Raw genomic sequence first — 19,461 nt, 5'->3', positions numbered from 1 at the left:
CTACATTTAACAAAAAATACAGATTCTGAGTGATCGCTTGAGAGGAAAGATGATCCTCTGTTTCGCTTTGCGTCGTGATGTAATGGCGCGTTTTTTGCTGATCTGATTTCAGTGTCGCTCCAGTTTCAAGCCGATGGAAATCGTGGAGGACAGATTGTGTGCCCCCATCACAATGCATGCGATGCCTCTGTGCACCATTAGTGGTGGAGAAATATTTGACTATATACAAAGAGGGGATGTTGAACAGTGCATACTTTTCGTGCAAAATGATCGAACAATCCTCAGTCACAAAGGTAAGGTAACATTAGGTGCAGTGTAAACTTAAAATGTTTTAAATCATGCATCGCTTTGAATAAGGAAGTCATTTTCTTCCTTCTGTTTTCCTGTCAAGAGGGTTTAACCTCTTCCTGAGGAAGAGTTAATTTCTCTAGTTTGTCTTTTTCCTCTTAGGAAAAAAAATATGTGTGAAATGTCTGCATAATCTCCATTATAGTTTAGGACTACTACACTAACACAGCTGTTATTTCTCACCGTTATCTGCATGTCTGGTAGTTCTCCATGTGTGGTTTTGTGACATTGCGAGGAGGAAACCCAACTCTGCTGTAGTTAACCTGTATGATGTTCTGGTGCAGGTCCTGTGGTAGATAGATGGACAGCACAAACTCAAACTGAACTAAAGCATGCTTAAGTCCATGTAACTTAAGTGAAGAGGGACATCTTCCTTCCTGACTGTGATGTGCATGTGTTTATTTAGGCTGGGGTGGATTCAGTCCTCTTCATTATGCTGCTCTCCATGGAAACCGCTCCCTTGTAGACTTCTTCCTCAGCTCTGGTGCAGACCCTAACATGACGTGTGATTCAGGGCAGACAGCTTTTCATTTTGCCTGCAGGTGAGCAGAAGCTGCACCCATTGCCTTGCAAAAGTTTTTATACCTGTTGATCATTTTCCCATTCTCCAGTTACAATTACAAACTTAAGTGTATTTTGCAATGATTTTATATGATAATCTCTCTCAAAGTAGCTCATAGTTGGGAAATTACAGATTTTTTTTTTTCTTGTAGGTGGCACACTGTGTAGGGAAGACCTCAAACAAGTAAAATAAGTTTTTTTCTGGGTACATGAAACCAAAACTGACATTACTGACATTTGCACAAAATACATATGTGTGACCAGAAATCAGTGCAATCGTAAATAAATAAACTTTATAACGTGTGAAGCGGATGTTGTCAGACATTTCATAGAAAATATTAGTGAACAAACCATCTTGAAGACCAATGAAAATACTAAACATATGTAATATGTTTAGTATTACATATACATAGGAAAATACTAAACATATGTAATATGTTTAGTATTTTCAAAACAAAAACCCAGGATACATGCAAAGGAAATGGTAAACATGTGGAAGAAGATGCTCTGGTCATATTTTTGCAGTACATGCAAAGTACTGAACACTACCTTCAGAATAACATTCCTGTGAAACATGATGGTGACCATATAATGCTGTTGGCCTGATTTGTCTGAGATGATGGAAAATAAAAATATGTGATAAAAACCTTTTATACTATCAAGTAATTGTTCCATCTTACCTCTATGAACTTTGTTTTTTTGTTGTTGTTTTTTTCAATGTAAAACTTTCAGGTTTGCAGTTGTTACAGGACAAAATGTGGAACCATTCAAGGAATATGAATCTTCCACAAGTTGCTGTTTTTACTTTCTCAAACAAAAACCCAGGATACCTGCATTTGCATGTGTTCCATCAACAGGCAGGGAAACATCTACAACATGCATAAAATGATGCAATATGGTGCAGACTTGCGGCTTGTGGACCTGCAGGGGAAAACATCCATGCATCACGCGGTTACCGGAGGCAACATGTAAGTGGTAAACTCTTCAGAACAAATATTTTTTTTAATGTTTTTTTGTATGCTCTAACTGTTACTCACCTCTCTAAGAATCGCTGTGCACTATCTGTGGGAGACAGGAGTGTTCCGATTCTCTGACGCAGACATGTACAAGGTGACACCTCTGCATCTCGCTGCATCCACCGGCAACATTGACATGATTCGCTATTTGCTCAAAGACCAGGTATGAAATATTCTAAATGGATACAGTTTTAACTTTTTGCTTTGATGTTTGTGCTGTAGCCTGTGATGCTGCAAATTTAACATACTTAAAACAAACATTAAACAATAAATATATAGCATACAAAATTAACAATGTCAGATTTTCAAGCAGTGGCATAAATTATGGGGGCGGGGTTATTGGTTTTCTTGTCCAGCGGTGTGTTGTGAACGCAGTTGACCAGCAGGGAGCGACAGCGCTCCATGTTGCTGCAGAGAGGGGTGGAGTAGAAGTATGTTGGGCTCTGCTGCAGAAGACTGGCTGCATAGTGCTTCATCAGAAGAACTACAGTGGCCTCACACCACTGGATCTCTGCAAGCAGGGAAAGACATTCAGGTGAACAATATGTAGAAACAGATGAAACGTTTTTGTCATTTCTTGAGTTCTTGATGCTGATTAAGATCTGCTTATGTTGTTTTCAGGCATCAGCAACTCAGCAAACTGTTAAAGCTGTACATAAATGAACCAATACATCACAAGCCCAGAGAGTCTCATGGTACTTATTATATAAGTTTTATTTCAAGCAGTGAACAACAAAAATTGCTTATGGAATGGTAGAATAGGATTCTACCATTAAACATCCTTTCTCTGTGTTGACCCATGTGTGCTTGTGCTATTTCTCTCCAGTTCTGTACTATTGGAGCCTGTTTTTTCCATCTCTAAGTGGAGCTGCCATCCTGCTGATAGCTGCCATGTTTGGAGGCTATGGAGGCCTCATCTGTGCATTCCTCTTCCCATGGCTGGCTAGAAGCATTTTCACCCAGTACTACCGCATGACCACATACCAGAGGTATTTGCATGTAAACTATAAACTATCACTATGTTATTTGCATGTAAACTATAAACTATCACTATGTAGGTAACATATTGCATTGTTTGTGTTAACTCCCAGTTGACATCTCATGTCTTTGTCTCTAGGCTAGCTAATCCGATATATTTGGGGACACTGTTGGCTGGCATCGTCCATTCCCTGCTGTGCTTCTGTGGAAAAATGATGCCTAATATCCTTAAAAGAGGGGGTATATTTAGGTTTATGCAGAGTCCCTTTTCTTTTGGCCAAATTTTGAAAATGGGAAAGACCACAGAACATGTCATACAAGGAAGGCACATGTGGGATATCCATAAGTAAGAAAATAGCTGCTTGCTTGAACTTGTTCATCAGACCAATATTTAGATATGAATTTGGAAAATATCTACAAAGGCTGGACCAGGACCCAAATTTATCAAGGAATGATGAGCAGTGGAACTCAGAAAATATCAGTAGGATGGCACTTTGCTGAGTGCTCACGAATAATCATCATTATAATCATTTTATAAAAATTGCTTTTTTTTGCTGCAATAACAAATGTGACCATATTGGATGTCCTCTGACTGGACTTCTATTTGAATTATGTGCTTTGATTGACAAAGTACTATATTCAGACTTTTCAGCATCAAATGTTCCAGGTGGGCTTGGCATGAATGTTTAGAAGCATCCACCTCATAGTATGGTGGAAGATCTGTGATACTGCAGACATGTTTGACTTCTAAAATACATCAAAGTTTTGTTGGATTTCATGGCATCATGAATTCTTTAAAACACTAGGATATTGTTTAATAAAAATTTCTTGTAAATTGAAAATTACTCAGTTTTTTATATGATGGATTTGCCAGAGATAAAAATAATTCTTGTCCTATGGTCATGGTTCTATAGGTCTGTTTTAGTCATTTTCTGACACTTCCAGCAATTATTTCTTCAAATAAGTGTCTACTAACAAATATAGTAATATTTTCTGTTCTTATTGGAGACTCCAAGTCCCCAGACTGAAATTCTTGAGAAAATCTGTGGGGTGAGCTCACAAAAGAAGCGTAAGAAGACACAGGATAATCTCTGTGTCAAAAGAAAGACTCTGCTCTGTATGGTCCATACTTATGAAATGTAATCGTAGAAGAATAACTGTGGTCCTTTTGGCAAAAGAGGTATGAATAAGTCCTTCTGTGGTGAAATATATACATATTTGCAAACTACTGAGCTGCATATAACAAATAAGTAGTTTCATCCTTGACCTTGTGAATGTGTGTGGCCCATGAGCACTTTGGCTCAGGTGTCCTCGTTCCACTTCTTCATACTAGCCAGTCTCTTCTACAAGGTTTTGACTCAAGATCCCGGGGTTTTAGACAGAGCAGATGCAGATCCTCGCTTCTCCTGCATTGCTGACCTGGTGGAAAACAACCAGAGCCCTCACAGGTTCTGTCCATACTGTGAGGTAAAACAATCTGGACTTGTAGCTGACATTGAATCTCTTCTCCGTTGCTTTGTTTCTTACCCTGCCCCTGTGTTCCTCCCAGTTGTTCCAGCCTGACTATACAAAACACTGTAAGCTGTGTGACGTGTGCATTAAAGACTACGACCACCACTGCCTTTTCCTCAACCGCTGCATCGGTCAGGGTAACCACAGACTCTTCCTCATCTTCATCCTCTCCATGGTTACCGCCCACCTTCTTTTTATCGCTTCGGGGGCGAGTTACCTGTATGGCAGCTCGTCTGAGTCTAGTCCCAGCTTCTCACCGTGGCTCACGTTGTTAGGGGAGGAGTTCTGGGTTGTGGCTCTGATTATTATGAATGCACTGACGCTCCTGTGGGAGGTGTGGCTTCTGACAGAGCAGTTTGACGCCATCGCCGCCAGAACGACCACCTACTTCAGACACAGTGAGGGCACTGCTCAGCAGAGGTCACTGGGACATCGGTTGGCGGTTGTAGCAGCCTTTCTCCTGGAGGGACGTAGATCTGTGGGTGTTGGACAAATTACAGAAGACAAAACCGCCATCGATATTTAGCAGTGTCAGTTTGGCCCATACAAAGCTGTCCTGTTGACCTTAGTACAGTTTCTCATGTGCAGATTTAAAGCCTTGGATTGTTCAAACATTGTACTGACAATGTCTCCCTCGTTCCAGTGCCATTTAATGTTTTTAATATAGGATTTCCTAATAGCAGCTGAATATGTTGTACTGAGGAAAGCGGATGGCATGAATGGACCAGAAATAGAAAACAGTAAAATGAATTACAAAGCAAAATTTCACCAAACTCATGCATGACTCAAAATATGAAAGCAAAAAAGCAATAAGGAAATTCAGAAGGAACCAGACTATCAAACTGAAACCTAGAATCTTCAAGAAACACAAGAACTAATGATTGCAGCTCAACACCTTATGTAGTGCATCAAAGTTTTGAAACAATAAATGCATAATAATCATGAAAGTCTGGATACATCTGGGAAAAATGAACAGACCATAAAAAATGTATATACAGAATTAGTTTTTCATTTTATTACCAAAAAACGTTTTCCATTCATCCATTTGAAGAAATTCTTCCTTACTTGTATTTTGTTTTTGTTCATTCATTATTTCTTAATTTGATTTTCCTTTGTTCATTCCTTCATTATCTCCATTTACTTTTATTTTTTCATCTCTAGTTCTTTGTCCTTTCATCCCTATGTTCTTTCTTCCTACCCTTTTCCATCCCCAATTTGTTCAAGTCCTTCTTTCCTTTTTTTCTCTGTATAGCTGAAGAGGGTCTATTATGCAGGGTCCATATTTTCATGATGACCATTGTAGTATCATCTGCCATACAATCAACGAAAGTTTTGTATTTATAATTTTAAAAGTAGACTAAGCAGAACAAATGTCTCTGGACAAGTATGTTTGGAAAGTATTGCATTTATTGAAAAAAAAGTAGATTTACCAGCTGACATGCTGATTGTGGTTTACCAAATAACTATAACTAAACATTTGTAGTGACATTGTTTACAGCTGCTTTTAATGTCATTTTCATTTTTATTTATTTATTTTTTTAAGGAAAGTTTTTATATGCAACACTGTTGGGTAAACCCCAGACCAATATGCACTAAGAGACTTGTTTCTAATTTCATCTGCTTCAAGACTTTTCTACCCTCACATTTCTTTTGCTCTGGCTAATGGGATATGCTTTTTTCATGCTTTGAATTAAACACTCATTTCCTACACGTCTCACAGGACCATATTTCCAGATTATAGATAGTCCCCACCCCCTCAGAGACTGGTGTGTCTGGACTGTGTGAGTGGCTGCGTCACACACACTGATTTAGTGTCTGCTGTACTGCCTCTCATCCATCTGAAGTGATGAAGCGAAGCGCATTTAAGACTGTGAAACCATGTGCTTTTTATGCTATTTCTCTGTTCATGAACATAGTACTTTGTCAAAGTGTTCATATAGCTTGAATGGTTCTTTTTCTGCATTTTGTCAAATTACAGTCACAAACTAGATTTTTTTTATGGAGATTTTATGTGATAGAACAACACAAACTGTAAAGTATAAAGTGTATGTTTTTTTTTCCTGTTGTTTTTAGTGCAGTGTGCATTTTTATTCAACCACCTAAATCTATATTTTGTCAAAAAATTTTTCACCTATAATTACATTTTCAAGTCTTTTGGTACATGTACTTCGCCTCTTAAGAGCCTGACATTTTTGGCCTTGTAACCTTCATACTATATCACAGATCTTCAGTTGGATTTACTTCCAGATTTTGAGTGGGCACCTTCAACACGCTTAACATCTTGGATGTATGTGAACAGCTACCACCCTTTGTAAGTCTTTGCAGCCTGTAAGGAATTTTCTTCCTGGATTGCCCAGTATGTGGCTCCATCAATCTTCCCATCAATTTCTCACCCAGTTACCTTTTCTCTGTGGAAAAAAATGATCATCACAGCATGATGCTACAACAACCATGTTTTATGGTGGTGACATGATCTCTAGGACTATCCCTGTCTCCGTGTGTTCCTGGGTCTTCAGGCGGAAAACCCTGCCATACTTTTCAGAAGTTTGTCTGCAAAACATTTTGAAAATGTATAATTATTCCGCTTTATATTTGTGCTCTACATTGTGTCAGCCTGTTACATAAAATTTAATTAAAGTAGAGGTTTGTAGTTGTAACATGACAAAATGTAAAAGTTTAGTTGTATGAATACATTTGCAAGTCTTTGACAGTGCTATGTATTTTCTCATTTCAATATTGTGCCTCCTGTGTTTTTCCTAAATGACTGTTTTATTTATGGTGATGTTTTTTTTGTGATAGAAATCATGTTTATTAAAATGTATTGTTTTTTTTAAATACACTTTGTTTCGAGTCTGTCTCATGCTTGGTCAAACCTTTCAGATACTAGACTCTCCTTTTGAATTGTAAAGCATCAGGAGGCAGAGCTTTTTGGTTTAGCTCCTCTGGAGCCAGGAGAAGTGTACATTAATAACATCAGAGGGAGAAACCCATTATATAATTTTCTTTCAAGTCATCAGTTTTCACTTCTCCATCAGCGCAGCTCACTTCCTCTGTGGATGATTCAGTGCAGGAACACAATAAGAGAGCATCTCATGTTTAGGTTTTGTTTTTAGTTTATTATTTATTTATATATATATATAGGTAATTCTAATCAAAGAGGCTATCTAGAACTATGCGAGCCATCTTGAGCTGCAAACAGAGCCTTTCTTAAGAATGGGAGTTGTCTGGGAAGCCCATCCGAAATGACATGGCAAGTAATCCTCGCATGATCGTCTCTACTTCCTTCTGCTAGAGTCTATTCACATCGGCATTCCTTAGCCACGTGTTATTTGTGTTAATTATGGCGACTATAATGCTTCTTTCTCTGTGTGAACATCATTTGAGTTGTAGCTTGTTTATAGGCTGGAGAAACACAATGTTGGAAATGACATTATTTGGGCTCCGAGACTAATGGATTTGCATGTGTTTTTGTTGTGGCTTCAGAAATGGCACCATTTGAAAAGGACATAACTGTGCAGACAAGCTCGGTGTCATGAAGTCATCCAGAACTCTTCCGATCAGAAAAAATTCAAAACAATCAGGTGAGGCACAGAGTTTAGTTTGGTTTTGTAAATAATTATATCAGGTAAAGATGAGTTCTTGCTTTAGCCTATCTGCTAAAATCAATGGCAATTTCTTCACAATAGTTGTATTAATAGTAATTTGCTTTTACTCCTCTCTAAAGCCTTTGTTTAATTAGTGTGATTTGTAATTTGTCTTTAATAACTACAAAGTGCTGAAGCCATAGAAAGCTTTTTGTGCTAACAGCTTCTTTGTGCTGCATTTTGTGTGCCAGCCTGATGAAAAACATTTAAACATTTTAACACATCCATCCACTGCAAACCAAAAAGAAACGAGAACATCACTCCCCTGAGAGTTGTGGCTCCGACCACACAGACTACAGAGCGCATGAGAAGTGTAGCAGTTTTCGTCAGACTGTAAACCTCATCCTGAATGAGTCAGGGTCCTGGCTGAGCACATCTATTACCAAAACTGAGTAGCCCTCTTTTCATGTTCAATTGATGATACAGTTGAAAAGCAATATTTTATACAAAAAAAAAAAAAAAAAATCCAAACAATGTTTGTGGAAATGTCTGTTCTATAAATCAAAGTTGATTTATGTATAACCCTTTTCCCTCGTTCTCCTTGAAATCAAGCTAATAACTGAGTTTTTGACTGCATAGATAATGCAAATGAAAGGTAAAATTTCAAACAAGGAGAAAAGAAAGTAGGAGCTCAAAAAGCAGCAATGACTGAAATGCTTAGCTCATGTTGGTTTTGATAAAAATGCAACACATAACTAAAGCCAGTTCTCAACCTAAATCTAAATTAAATTTTTATCTATGCCAAATATAACAGTAGTTTTGTCTTGCTGAGCTGCTTTTTTATGTATTTTGTTTATGTTTTGTGACCATATCACCCTTTCATTTTCCATCTGAGGATCCTTCTTCTTACTGTGTCCATCAATTGACAAGATGAGCAACAGTGCTGGTCCATTTCAGCCTATGAAGCTCATGGGAGCTTGGTTGTCAGATCTACAAGTGCTTTGTTGATCTGGAAAAGGTTTATGTCCCCTGAGATCTTTTGAATGGTTTACTGAAAAAGTATGGGATGCAGAACTGTTTTAAAGTCTATGCATTCCTTATTTAGGCTTAATTGGTTTAAAAAAAAAAAAAAAAAAGCTAAATACTTGCAAGTTTGAGCTGTTTTCAATGTGAAATTGAGTTTTTCATTGAGTTTTTCTTCTCAATGAAAATTTGGTGAAATAACAACTTTCACCTGAAAAATTCCATCATTCAGATTGCATTACCTTATACTGACGTAGTACAGAGAATGCAAAGTGGTCAGTGAGAACAATGTAATGCCATGTCTGCTGGTTCTGCAACATTTACTGCTGAGAACGTTGCCCATTAATATAAATATATTGATCTGAGGTTTCGCTTCAGGCAAGCATCAGACCGAATCTCCATGGACAGATTACAGGGAGCAGAGGCTATGAAACAGACTGGAGCAAAATTAAGAAATAGGTGACAAGATAGAGGACACACAGTCAGACATATTTATAGAAGGTGAGAAACTGATACTGCAAGTGTGCGGCAAAAGGCGGAGAAACCGATAGGGAGCAAAAAGAGAGGGAGTGGGTTGGGCTTTAGGTATGGGAGAACAACGGCACATCAGGGCAGTGGGACAGAGACGGAATCAGAGAAACGAGTAGAGAGGAGGGAGAGGAGTGTGCATGCTTAAGTGCCTGTAGGGGTGCATGCGTGAGTGTGTGCATGTATCAGTATGAAATCAGAGTGAGATGCTGGGAGAGGATGAGGAGTAACAGGGTGAGGCAGCTGCAAGAGGCGCTAAGTGTGTTTGTGTGTGAGGGTTAGCGTGTGAGGGATGCAGTCATGTCTCTGTGAGAGGGCGCAGCACAGCAACGGTAACCATGCTGAGCCCCAAGATAAAACAGGCACGCCGGGGTAAGCACAATCCCTCCTCCTTTTCTCTTCCTTTTGCTCTCTCTGTCACTCCTGTTTTCTCACGTCTTCCTCTCACTGTCTCTGCAAAGCTCCATCTGTTGTTATGTCTTTATAATATTCCTGGCAGTGTGAGTGCTTCAATACTATAGTTAAATCTGCACACTATGCTAGTTTGCATCCTGGTCATCATTGTAAACTGTAATTTGCAGAGTTTTACTTAATTTTATTATCCAAAGTCCTTGAACCTTCAGTTTTTTCCCAGTGTTCAGTAACAGTTAATATGCCCTACTACAGGGGTGATGTAATCTGTCATGTCTCCCACAATTGATTAAATTATTACCCATCAAATTTGATTTTGCTGTACATGGGTTGTAGTAAACATGGCTGCTGGCAGCCTTCAGCACTGCCCTGCACGTCCTATGTGTTTTTCAGGGTGTACCCCAGCTAGTTGGTTGCAGCTCTTAACAGGTGACAAATTCTAGATCGGAGCAACTCTTGACTCTCTTCCTCCTCTAAAATCACAACAGCTGACTGTCAAACATAGTTCCGCTAATGCAGAGGAAAATCCATGTGGGCAAACGAATGGAAAAAGCTGGCCAGTGTGAATGTGCAGAGATGAATATGGAATCAGATGAACAGCTTCTGCCTCAGAAGTTGTAATGAAGCAGAGTATAGATACTCGGTGTGGTCTTCACAGCAGGTGGTTCCTGGATCATTCATGCATGCCGTTTTAAGTGGAGTGGCTTGGAGTTGTTGCCCTTCCTCCTGGCATTTCCATTAAAGTATCTATCTTTACTTTTCATCTGGCTAAAAATGAAAACCTTTGAAGATTTTAAATTCACTAATCGAACATGCTGCTGAAGTCAGGTCCATGGCAGATGGCCCATTTTCATGCTCAAAACCTCAGACAGATTTATAATTTGTAAGACAAAAAAATCTTTAAAACGAAATAAAATAGACAAAAAAGAGAAATTATCACTGCAATCTATATTTCACACACACCTCACTCATGAAGAAAATAATTAACTTTGGAGTTTTCCTTCTTCCGCAAAAACTTCTACACTGAAGGGCTTCCACACTGAAGAGTGTTCATATAAACTCGCATGTTCATATGAACTTGCAGTTCACTATGATGTATTCACTGATTGTGAAAAATCAGTTCCTCCTCTAGATTTCCTGTGTCTGTAATGAAGATGTCCAAGATGTGGCCATGTCTGCTATAAATATAGATCATGCTCCGCCTGCTTCTGATGTCAGCATACAGTTTTACTAATGACTACTCTGTGAACGTTACAGTCTTCTCTCCTCTCAGCATGTATGACACTGCAAAGAAAGGACATCCAGAAAGAGGAGAAACTAAAGTCCAAACACAGAGCTGATATACCAGACTGGATGAGGGACAAATGGAAAGAGAGATTTCTGTCCAGGCCCTTACAGATACCTTCCCTGCTGTCCTCAGCAGAATGCAGGATGCAATTAAAAGCAAAAAAAGACGCCATTGATTCCCCTCTTCTCTCCTTCCCTCTCCCACTGCATTCTGCTTATGTCTCTCCATGACTCCCTGGAGATTATTACACTGGCACTGCTTTTTGCTCTAGAGCTTTGGCATATAGATTCTAATATATAATCCATACTTGTAATTACTCTGTGCCACGTGAAGCATAATATGATCCAAAGCAGAGGTGTCCTGTCTGCAGTGGTGCAACTTTCAAGCTTATTTATTGGTATTTGAAGGAAACAAAATCTACAAAACATGTAAAGCCTGGATTTCAGTTAAAGGTGTGGTATCTGGTATTGTCCAGATACCGCAGTAAGATTTTATTTGAAAAAATGGTTTTTCATTCAGTGCACAGTTATATGCTACTCTGTGTTGGTTTAAGAAATCAATTCCAAACAAAAGGCATTGAACTTTGTGGTTGTATATCCAGTACCAACGCTATGTCCATTTAAAACAAATGTAGAGAAAATTACACAACTCTACCAACTGAGAAACACAAAGGTCCCTTAAATCAAGGCTAAAATCCCATTTGTTTAGAGTTGAATTTGTTTAATAAAAAGAGAACATGGATTTTCTCATTTATTACTTTTCTTTATTTTATCACTAATGTGATATTTCCTTTTTGTTTGTTTATTGTGTTATGTTTTTTTTTTAATCATGTTAAGACTTTAAACTGCCTTGTTTCTAAAATGGGCTACGCTAAATAGAACTGACTTGATTTAACTTATTCTATAAAAAGTGAAAAAGTTCAAATGGGATGACAATTTTCTCAGGGAACTGTGTCCTTATCGTTTTCTGATTATCTTAATACCTCAATGTTACCTCAATGTTTGTGTCCATGCAGCACGATCCAAGAGCATGGTGCTTGGAGAATTGTCTCGACTCTCCAGGCCTTGCTCTCCTCAGGATCAAGAGAAACCCTTGAAGGCAGGCTGGCTGAAGAGGCAGAGAAGCATAATGAAAAACTGGCAGCTGCGATGGTTTGTCCTGAGGTCTGAAGCTCTGTACTTTTACAAAGACCAAGATGAAAGCAAGGCACAGGTGATAATACCAACAACAAAAAAATTCACATGAAGAGGGTACAAACCTGATGCACACCACAATTAAAGTGCCTTTTTTTAGTAAAATGTTATGTGTTCCCCATCGTCTGAGTTAAGAAACATGGTTGAAAAAAAATCTTTTTATCTGCCAAACGAAACATCAAGCTTTGGCAACAACTCCAAATCCTTTTTGAATGTTGTGCTATGGTTTGATAAAAAACAGAAATGGAACTTTTGAGCCACAATAGCAAAAGACATATTTGTCAAAAACAATATTCCACATCAAAAGAATACCATGGTAGCACGGTAGGAGACGCATCATGCAATGGGGATCCTAGAAAAGAAGACTGAATACTACAAAAGACATAGCAAGTCCTACAACAAACGAGTAGTTTAAGAGTGTACATGCTCATCCAATGTAATACAACAGCTTGATTTTGATTTAAAGTGTTACCTACAGTGATTTGTATTACGATAAGACCTATTCACTAGTAATGTTTTAAGAAACTTGTTTGTCATATAAGAGGCTGACTTTTAGCCATCTTACGGTACATCCGGAACCACCCCAGGGATAAGTAGATGAAGAGAAGTTCCCCTGAGTCATTCTTGCTTTAATCTCAATTACCTCTCGCTGTTGGACAGTTGCCCAGCATCCTGTATGCTCACTATTGCACATTGTTTAACATGCACTTCACATTCAAGTCTACCCCTCTGCTTGTCTTTCTCTCTATCTCGCTGCTGTTTCATTTCTCCTACAGGGCTGCATTCCTCTTCAGGGCAGTCAGGTCAATGAGGTCTCAGCCCATCAAGATGAGCCAGGTCGCCATCTTTTTGAAATTGTTCCAGGTGAGTTGGCAGGATACCATGTCTGTTGTGTAAGGTTGTACAGTAAGGGACAAAGGATGCTTGAGCAAGGATTCCAACTATCATTTTATTATTGTTCAAAACACATTTTAATATATAAATAAAATTATTTTTAAACTATGGAAATGGTGTTTCTAATTCTACATATTTGTTTCATTTAACACTGGACTAAAACAACAGATGCCTTGCAATGGGAAAAGACTTTTGGATCTTTTCCACATATTAACTGATGCCTTTTTTTAGTACTTCACACTGTTATGCTTTTGGTTTGTACATGAACTTGAAATTAATATCCCTCTAGTGGTGTTGCTTTGCAAGATTCTTACTGCCAAAGTGCACCTTTCCTACCTTTCCCCAATAATTCACAACCTTCCACTAAGTGTAGGTTTCAGATTGCCTCACAGTGGCATAAAAACCACACACATTTCTATGTGATTTTGGTAAATTGCATACAAAAGCACCGAGAATGTGCTTAGAAAGTAATTTGTAAAATGTGGATTTAGATTTGCAAAATCCCTCCCAATTTTAATATAGAAAATGCAGCCAGTATTTGCATTATGGAGACAGCAGAGTGAGAAAATACAGAGGGCAGATTCCTGGACAGAAAGAACTGAGTGAGAGGCATGATGCAGTAGCTGCTGCTGTCTCCAGGGAACACAACCCTTTCTAGGTTGGTTCCCCTACACACAAAGCACACTATAAACCGCAATGCAGGGCATTACAATAAGTGCACATAATCATATGTAAAAATCCAATTCCCGAAAGCATGTGTTGGACTGCAGTACCACTAATAAAAAAAATGTATGCCTGTATTCCAAATTTTGTTTTATTTTCTTTCTAAAGTTAGGTAGCCCTTTATGTTCACAAAGCCACTAAAAGGGAAGTCAAAGCTGTCATGAGATAAAACAAATGCCAAACCAAAATGTCAAACAGGATGATCTCCTGCTGACTGAACTAACAAGAAAGAGACAGAGCTCATGCCATGCTTTGTACTTCACATGGGCACTTGGTTTTCAAAGGTTATTGAAAACATTGGTACTGATAATTATTGATTGACCGATCATTTATAGTATTTGTCTTTTACATAAAATCAAAAAAATGGAGTGGGTGGTGGAGGTGTGATAAAATGACCAAAGGTTCAAGAGGCATAAAATGTGTTAGGAACTGTATCTCATTTTATCTTTTTTATTCACTCTAATCTGAGTTTTCAGGGGGAGCTGGAGAAAAGGATCGTAGTAACACAAGTCATGAATCATTCCTACTAATGGCCAACTCACAGAGTGACATGGAAGAATGGGTCAGAGCCATACGCAGAGCCATCTGGGCTCCACTTGGTGGAGGTGTGATTACATCAAAACACATTTCTATTAATCCACTAAAGAACACTCTTTTGGAGTGAGCATAACAGAAAATATAAATCTACTAGCTTAGATTTTTTTTGTTGTTGTGTTACTGCAGGTGTTTTCGGTCAACATCTACAGGTGACAATGTCATATGAGTCACAGTGTGGCCCTCAGCGAGTGGTCCCCGTGCTAGTCGAACTGTGTGCGAGCTTTATACGTGAACAAGGACTCAAGGAGGAGGGTCTTTTCAGAGCACCTGGGCAGACCAATCATGTTCGAGAACTGCAAGATGTTTTTGACCGTGGCGAAATCCCTGTTTTCGACAGGTGAGAGAGCAAAACGGGTCATCTTATGAGTAAAACATGTTATTCCATTATCCATGTTAGTTGTTATTTTAAAATGTACATCATTTTTCCCCAACAGTTCCACAGACGTCCACACAGTGGCATCACTGTTAAAGCTGTATATACGAGAGCTGCCAGAGCCTATAATCCCATTCTCCAAATACACACAGTTTCTATCCTGTGCTCAGCTTCTTAGCAAGGACAAAGAAACGGTACAATTCTCATTTGAACTCTTTTCATCTTATTGTTTCAAAGTTTTCCTGGACATGAACATGTCATTTGGTTGTTTCTTTTGTTAAAGGCCATCACAGAACTAAGTAAACAAGTGAAATCCCTCCCTCAGGTCAACTACAACCTCTTGAAATACATCTGCAAGTAAGTTTAACTTATGCATCTGTGAAAGTATTTTGTTGAGATTGCAATGGTCTTGTTGCCACTTTATGATTTAGGAATCGGATAAATTACTGTAATTCTCACCCACATCGTTGTCACCAGAGGACATCATAGACTTCATGATGTCTATTCTGTCTTCTGAATCACTAAATAACAGACTGAGCACACACCAACCACATAACTCCATCCTTCTTTCAATAGCTGTAGCATAAACAATGGCCTTAACATTTCTGAAATAATTTTGATACTGCAGCCATTTCGTGTATAATTCCAAATTCAAAAAGACTCAGGTTTTGTTGATAAACTAAGTCCAGAATTCATCATTTTTAAGCTTTGAGCCACATAAGGAAGCCATAAGCTATATTAAAAAAAGAAATGCTAACATCAGCAAACAGAAACTAGCTTATCATACAAAAGTCAAGACATATTACTCACCTTAGCTGTTATGCTAGTTTTAAACTGAAAGCTTCAAACAGTATGTTAGCTAACAGTAGCTAATTACTGCTTTCACCTTCTATGTTATCTGCAGCTTACATTTAAATGTGAGTAAAATGGTAAAATTAGCATGCTAGCGTTCCTTATAAAACACTGGTGAGGTAATCTACAAATGTCTGGGTTGCTACTAAGACTAGTAAACCATGCAACAGCTGTTACAAAACTGCAATGTACAGCTATGTTTCAAATATAGGCCTATGCTACTGTGCTTACTGTTGCAGCTATATATACTCTGATGCGTGACATCAGAGTATTCTTGATTGGCTATTTGTCAATAGCTAAAACATTGTGGTTATCTAATAAGCAGTTTTGGTGTGTTGATTAACAGCTGCATACAGCAAACATTAACTAATGCTATATACTACCGTTCTTGGGGTTATCTTCTCAGGTTTTTGGATGAGGTTCAGTTGCAGTCCATTGATAATAAGATGAGCGTTCAGAACCTGGCCACCGTTTTTGGACCTAATATTCTTCGGCCTAGAGTGGAGGATCCTGTTACAATGATGGAAGGTTGGAGATTATTTAGCATACGCTACACAAATCAGGCTTACAATTATGACCACTGACAGGTTGCATAATTATCTGTTCTTTATGGCACCCATTATCGGGTGGGTACATATTTTGTACTCAAAGTTGATGTTCTAGTAACAAATGTTGTCCAAGGAACAAACAAATTGTGGTAAACTGGCAATAGGTGTATGGGCACCCAAACCACGTTATCGTAGGTAGTGATCAAAGACTACATCTGAGGTGTCAGGGTTGTTTTTGCAACAAAAGGTTTAGGCAGTTGTGATGCCTGATATGTGAAAGCTATTTTTTATCTTTTTAACACCTTCCATATAGTGCCCATTACATGTCTCAAGTATTGGTATTTTCTAATGTATCTAGGAAGTTCGCAAGTGCAACATTTGATGACTATCCTGATCAGTGAACACTCTCGACTATACCCAAATGAGGATTCCAAAACTGAGGTCAGATCTCTCCCACTCCAACATGAGCTCAAACGATCCAAAGTAGAATGGGTTTCACAAGAAGAAACAGACCCACCAAATACTACAAGTGTAAAATCTACAAATCTCAAAGAAAACCACACACCTTCCTGTGTTTTGATGGACAGTGAGCTGCCTACATCAAATCCTCTTGCATGTGAGAAGGATGAGAACAGCCAGACTAAGGGCAATGATGTAAACAAACTTAATGAAAAAGGAGATGAAAAAGAAAATATCAAAACTGAAGGGGAAAGCGAAGTTGCTGTTAGCCCAAGCAAACAGGCCAAAGCTCTACCTTCATGGAGGTGCTCCTTCAAGGGCAATGTAGTCTCTGGAGGGTCAAAGGTGAAAATGGGAGGCTCAGCAGGGGACGTGTCGGCATCTGGTGGGAGCAACTGGCTGATGAATGGCCTGTCATCCCTCCGAGCACATAGACGCACGACCTCGTCCGGTGAAAGAGTGAAAGACTCTACATTGTCTCTTAAGGATTCAACCCAGTCTCTTAAAGAAACCACTCTACAACTCAAGGACACACAAAGAGACTATGACCTAGAATCCCCTCAAACATCCCACTCTCACAGAGTCCTCCACAAATCTCATAGACTTTCTGCCTATGACAATGTAGCTCCTTCCAGCCTAAGCCTGCCTGCTGACACTTCGTCTATCTGGACACCCTTTGAGATCTCGCTATCGGACACAGAAGGAAGCAATAAGTCAACAAAGCCAGAACAAAATGAAGAGAGAAACACTGAGGTGGGAAACGGAATAAATGATGAGGACGTTGCAGGAACAAGTGAAGAAATCCCAAACAAGCTGACCCAACTAAAGCAGGAGCTGAAAACACAGAAAGTGAACTATGAAACCCGCATTCGCAAGTAAGACTAATCAATTTATATTGACTTACTCAAATAGCCGATCAAATCTACTAAATTAATAATGTGTCTTTCTCTCTCCTTTGAGGCTGGAGGAGTCCTGTTCAAAATACCAGTGCCAGGTAAGCCGCCTTAAAGAGGACCTGGACCAGGAGAGGAAGAAGTGTCACATGTTGGAGATCCGACTCAGGAATTCAGAGCGGGCACATCAGGATGCAGAAAACCGAAACATTCTCCTCCAGAGAGAAATGGAGGAATTCTTTAAGACTTTTGGAGATCTAACAACAGGAACAGCAAGGACCAACTAGACCTGACCAAACTGCCTTTATTTGGTCCTGGAGGCACTGAGTCACTGGGAGGACCAACCAGTCCCAAAGCTTTTTAGAAAACATATCTCTAGTGCAATGCTGATAGCCATGTTTTCCACTTCAGTATGGCTGTCCTGTGCCTATGCGGACCAGTACTGGTGCCAAACAAGAACTTCCCTGGACCAAGAACGAATTTTGTCATTCCATAAAATATATCTCAAGAACACAGTCTAAATTTCTGCCTGATTGACAAGAAATCCTAAAGTACTGTAGCATTACCATCCATACAATTTTAAGTCATGTTTCTTCTTAACTTTGAATGAAAGAAAAATGTAAGACTTTAACAATAACTTTCTTAGTTGGGTGATTTCAGATTTAAAGGTCAAAAGCCACTCAGCTAACCTCTCAAAATATCAGGCCACTTGAGGATGGCTTTGTTGACAATGTTTGTCCAACTTTAAGTAAACTGGTACAACATCCAAGAGATACTAGATAGCATTTTTTGTTTCTTCAAATTGTACTTGCACTAATGCTAAGAGAAGTTGTGAAAGACTGTTTTGGCAGCATTACCTTTTAAACAATATCCTAGTGCATCACAATAAATTAGAATATCACCAAAAGGGTAATTCTTTTCAAAACTTTTAACTCATTAAACACAGAGGAATATGCAGTATTTCAAGTGTTCATTTCTGATATATTTGATAATGGTTTATAGCTGACGCAAACCCAAAATTCACGTTCTCAAAAAATTTTATATTACATATGACAATGCGAAGAATGTTTAATATGAAAATTTCTGCATACTGAAACTGTCTGTTATTATGCAATATATGAACTCAATACATGAGTTGTGTTACTTGTGCATGAATACTACCTCCCAAGGCTGTTTTGGTTCTTCATCTTTTTCTACTGAACCATTTCTTCCACTCAACTTTCCTGAATGAAAGGCTGTCATCAGTCAGACAAAATTCTCTATAAAAATCTTTTTAAAAATGTGTCTAAAATAATTATTTAATTTTATAGAAAATTTGGTTTATTAAAGCTTTAAGCAGTTCAAAATGAACAGAAATTAATGCTTGAAATATATGACAGCATGTTCACATTGGATTCACATTTTAAAATCAGTTACTCAAATCAATTAACTTTTCAAAGTCAATTAATTTATTGAGATGCACCCAAATGTGAGTAAAATCTTATTGAAGGTAGTGCCTGACTTGTAATGAAAGAACAAATCACTCAGGACAACTGTCATAATCTACAAAGTGCATTTATGGAGATGGTACTAAAGGGTTAAGAGCTGGAGCCACTGAGAATCTCAGCCATGAAACATATCCAGAGCTCACCATGGCAGAGATTGGAAAAGAACCACTTTATGATGCTCAGAAAACGCATC

At 38.6% G+C, this 19,461-nt stretch overlaps 2 protein-coding genes across 5 annotated transcripts; both read left to right on the top strand.

The window, feature by feature from the left end:
- On the top strand, window positions 1-5,684 carry si:ch211-223a10.1 (putative ZDHHC-type palmitoyltransferase 6). The gene is made up of 10 exons (XM_044136631.1): window positions 1-293; window positions 755-890; window positions 1,767-1,877; window positions 1,956-2,088; window positions 2,282-2,460; window positions 2,547-2,620; window positions 2,752-2,914; window positions 3,043-3,125; window positions 4,180-4,370; window positions 4,453-5,684. The coding sequence occupies exons 1-10, from the start codon at window positions 134-136 to the stop codon at window positions 4,939-4,941; spliced, it is 1,719 nt and encodes a 572-aa protein (XP_043992566.1). The 5' UTR covers window positions 1-133; the 3' UTR covers window positions 4,942-5,684.
- Window positions 5,685-7,451: 1,767 nt separating this feature from the next.
- On the top strand, window positions 7,452-19,461 carry arhgap22 (Rho GTPase activating protein 22). 4 transcript variants are annotated; one of them, XM_044136597.1, is made up of 11 exons: window positions 7,452-7,665; window positions 7,899-7,996; window positions 12,265-12,461; window positions 13,219-13,306; window positions 14,536-14,664; window positions 14,783-14,993; window positions 15,091-15,223; window positions 15,313-15,386; window positions 16,288-16,409; window positions 16,788-17,763; window positions 17,849-19,461. In XM_044136597.1, the coding sequence occupies exons 2-11, from the start codon at window positions 7,948-7,950 to the stop codon at window positions 18,066-18,068; spliced, it is 2,199 nt and encodes a 732-aa protein (XP_043992532.1). In that variant the 5' UTR covers window positions 7,452-7,665; window positions 7,899-7,947; the 3' UTR covers window positions 18,069-19,461. The 4 variants fall into 4 exon arrangements, with proteins under 4 accessions (XP_043992532.1, XP_043992534.1, XP_043992535.1 ...); XM_044136599.1 differs by lacking the exon at window positions 14,536-14,664 and having other exon boundaries at window positions 7,560-7,665; XM_044136598.1 differs by lacking the exons at window positions 7,452-7,665; window positions 7,899-7,996 and adding an exon at window positions 9,142-9,922.

Source organism: Gambusia affinis, linkage group LG13 (genome assembly GCF_019740435.1).
Source record: "Gambusia affinis linkage group LG13, SWU_Gaff_1.0, whole genome shotgun sequence".
NCBI classification, from domain to species: domain Eukaryota; kingdom Metazoa; phylum Chordata; class Actinopteri; order Cyprinodontiformes; family Poeciliidae; genus Gambusia; species Gambusia affinis.
Note: the sequence above shows the minus strand (reverse complement) of the source record. Positions and strands in the feature narration are given on the sequence as shown.

Excerpts from the sequence above, each read along its gene's own strand:
- si:ch211-223a10.1 (XM_044136631.1), top strand. The coding sequence starts at position 134 with ATGGAAATCGTGGAGGACAGATTGTGTGCCCCCATCACAATGCATGCG. Across the intron at positions 891-1,766 it reads GCTTTTCATTTTGCCTGCAG|GCAGGGAAACATCTACAACA; the intron begins GTGAGCAGAAGC and ends TTCCATCAACAG. Across the intron at positions 4,371-4,452 it reads GGTTCTGTCCATACTGTGAG|TTGTTCCAGCCTGACTATAC; the intron begins GTAAAACAATCT and ends TGTTCCTCCCAG.
- arhgap22 (XM_044136597.1), top strand. The coding sequence starts at position 7,948 with ATGAAGTCATCCAGAACTCTTCCGATCAGAAAAAATTCAAAACAATCA. Across the intron at positions 14,994-15,090 it reads GAAATCCCTGTTTTCGACAG|TTCCACAGACGTCCACACAG; the intron begins GTGAGAGAGCAA and ends TTTCCCCAACAG. Across the intron at positions 15,387-16,287 it reads CTCTTGAAATACATCTGCAA|GTTTTTGGATGAGGTTCAGT; the intron begins GTAAGTTTAACT and ends TTATCTTCTCAG.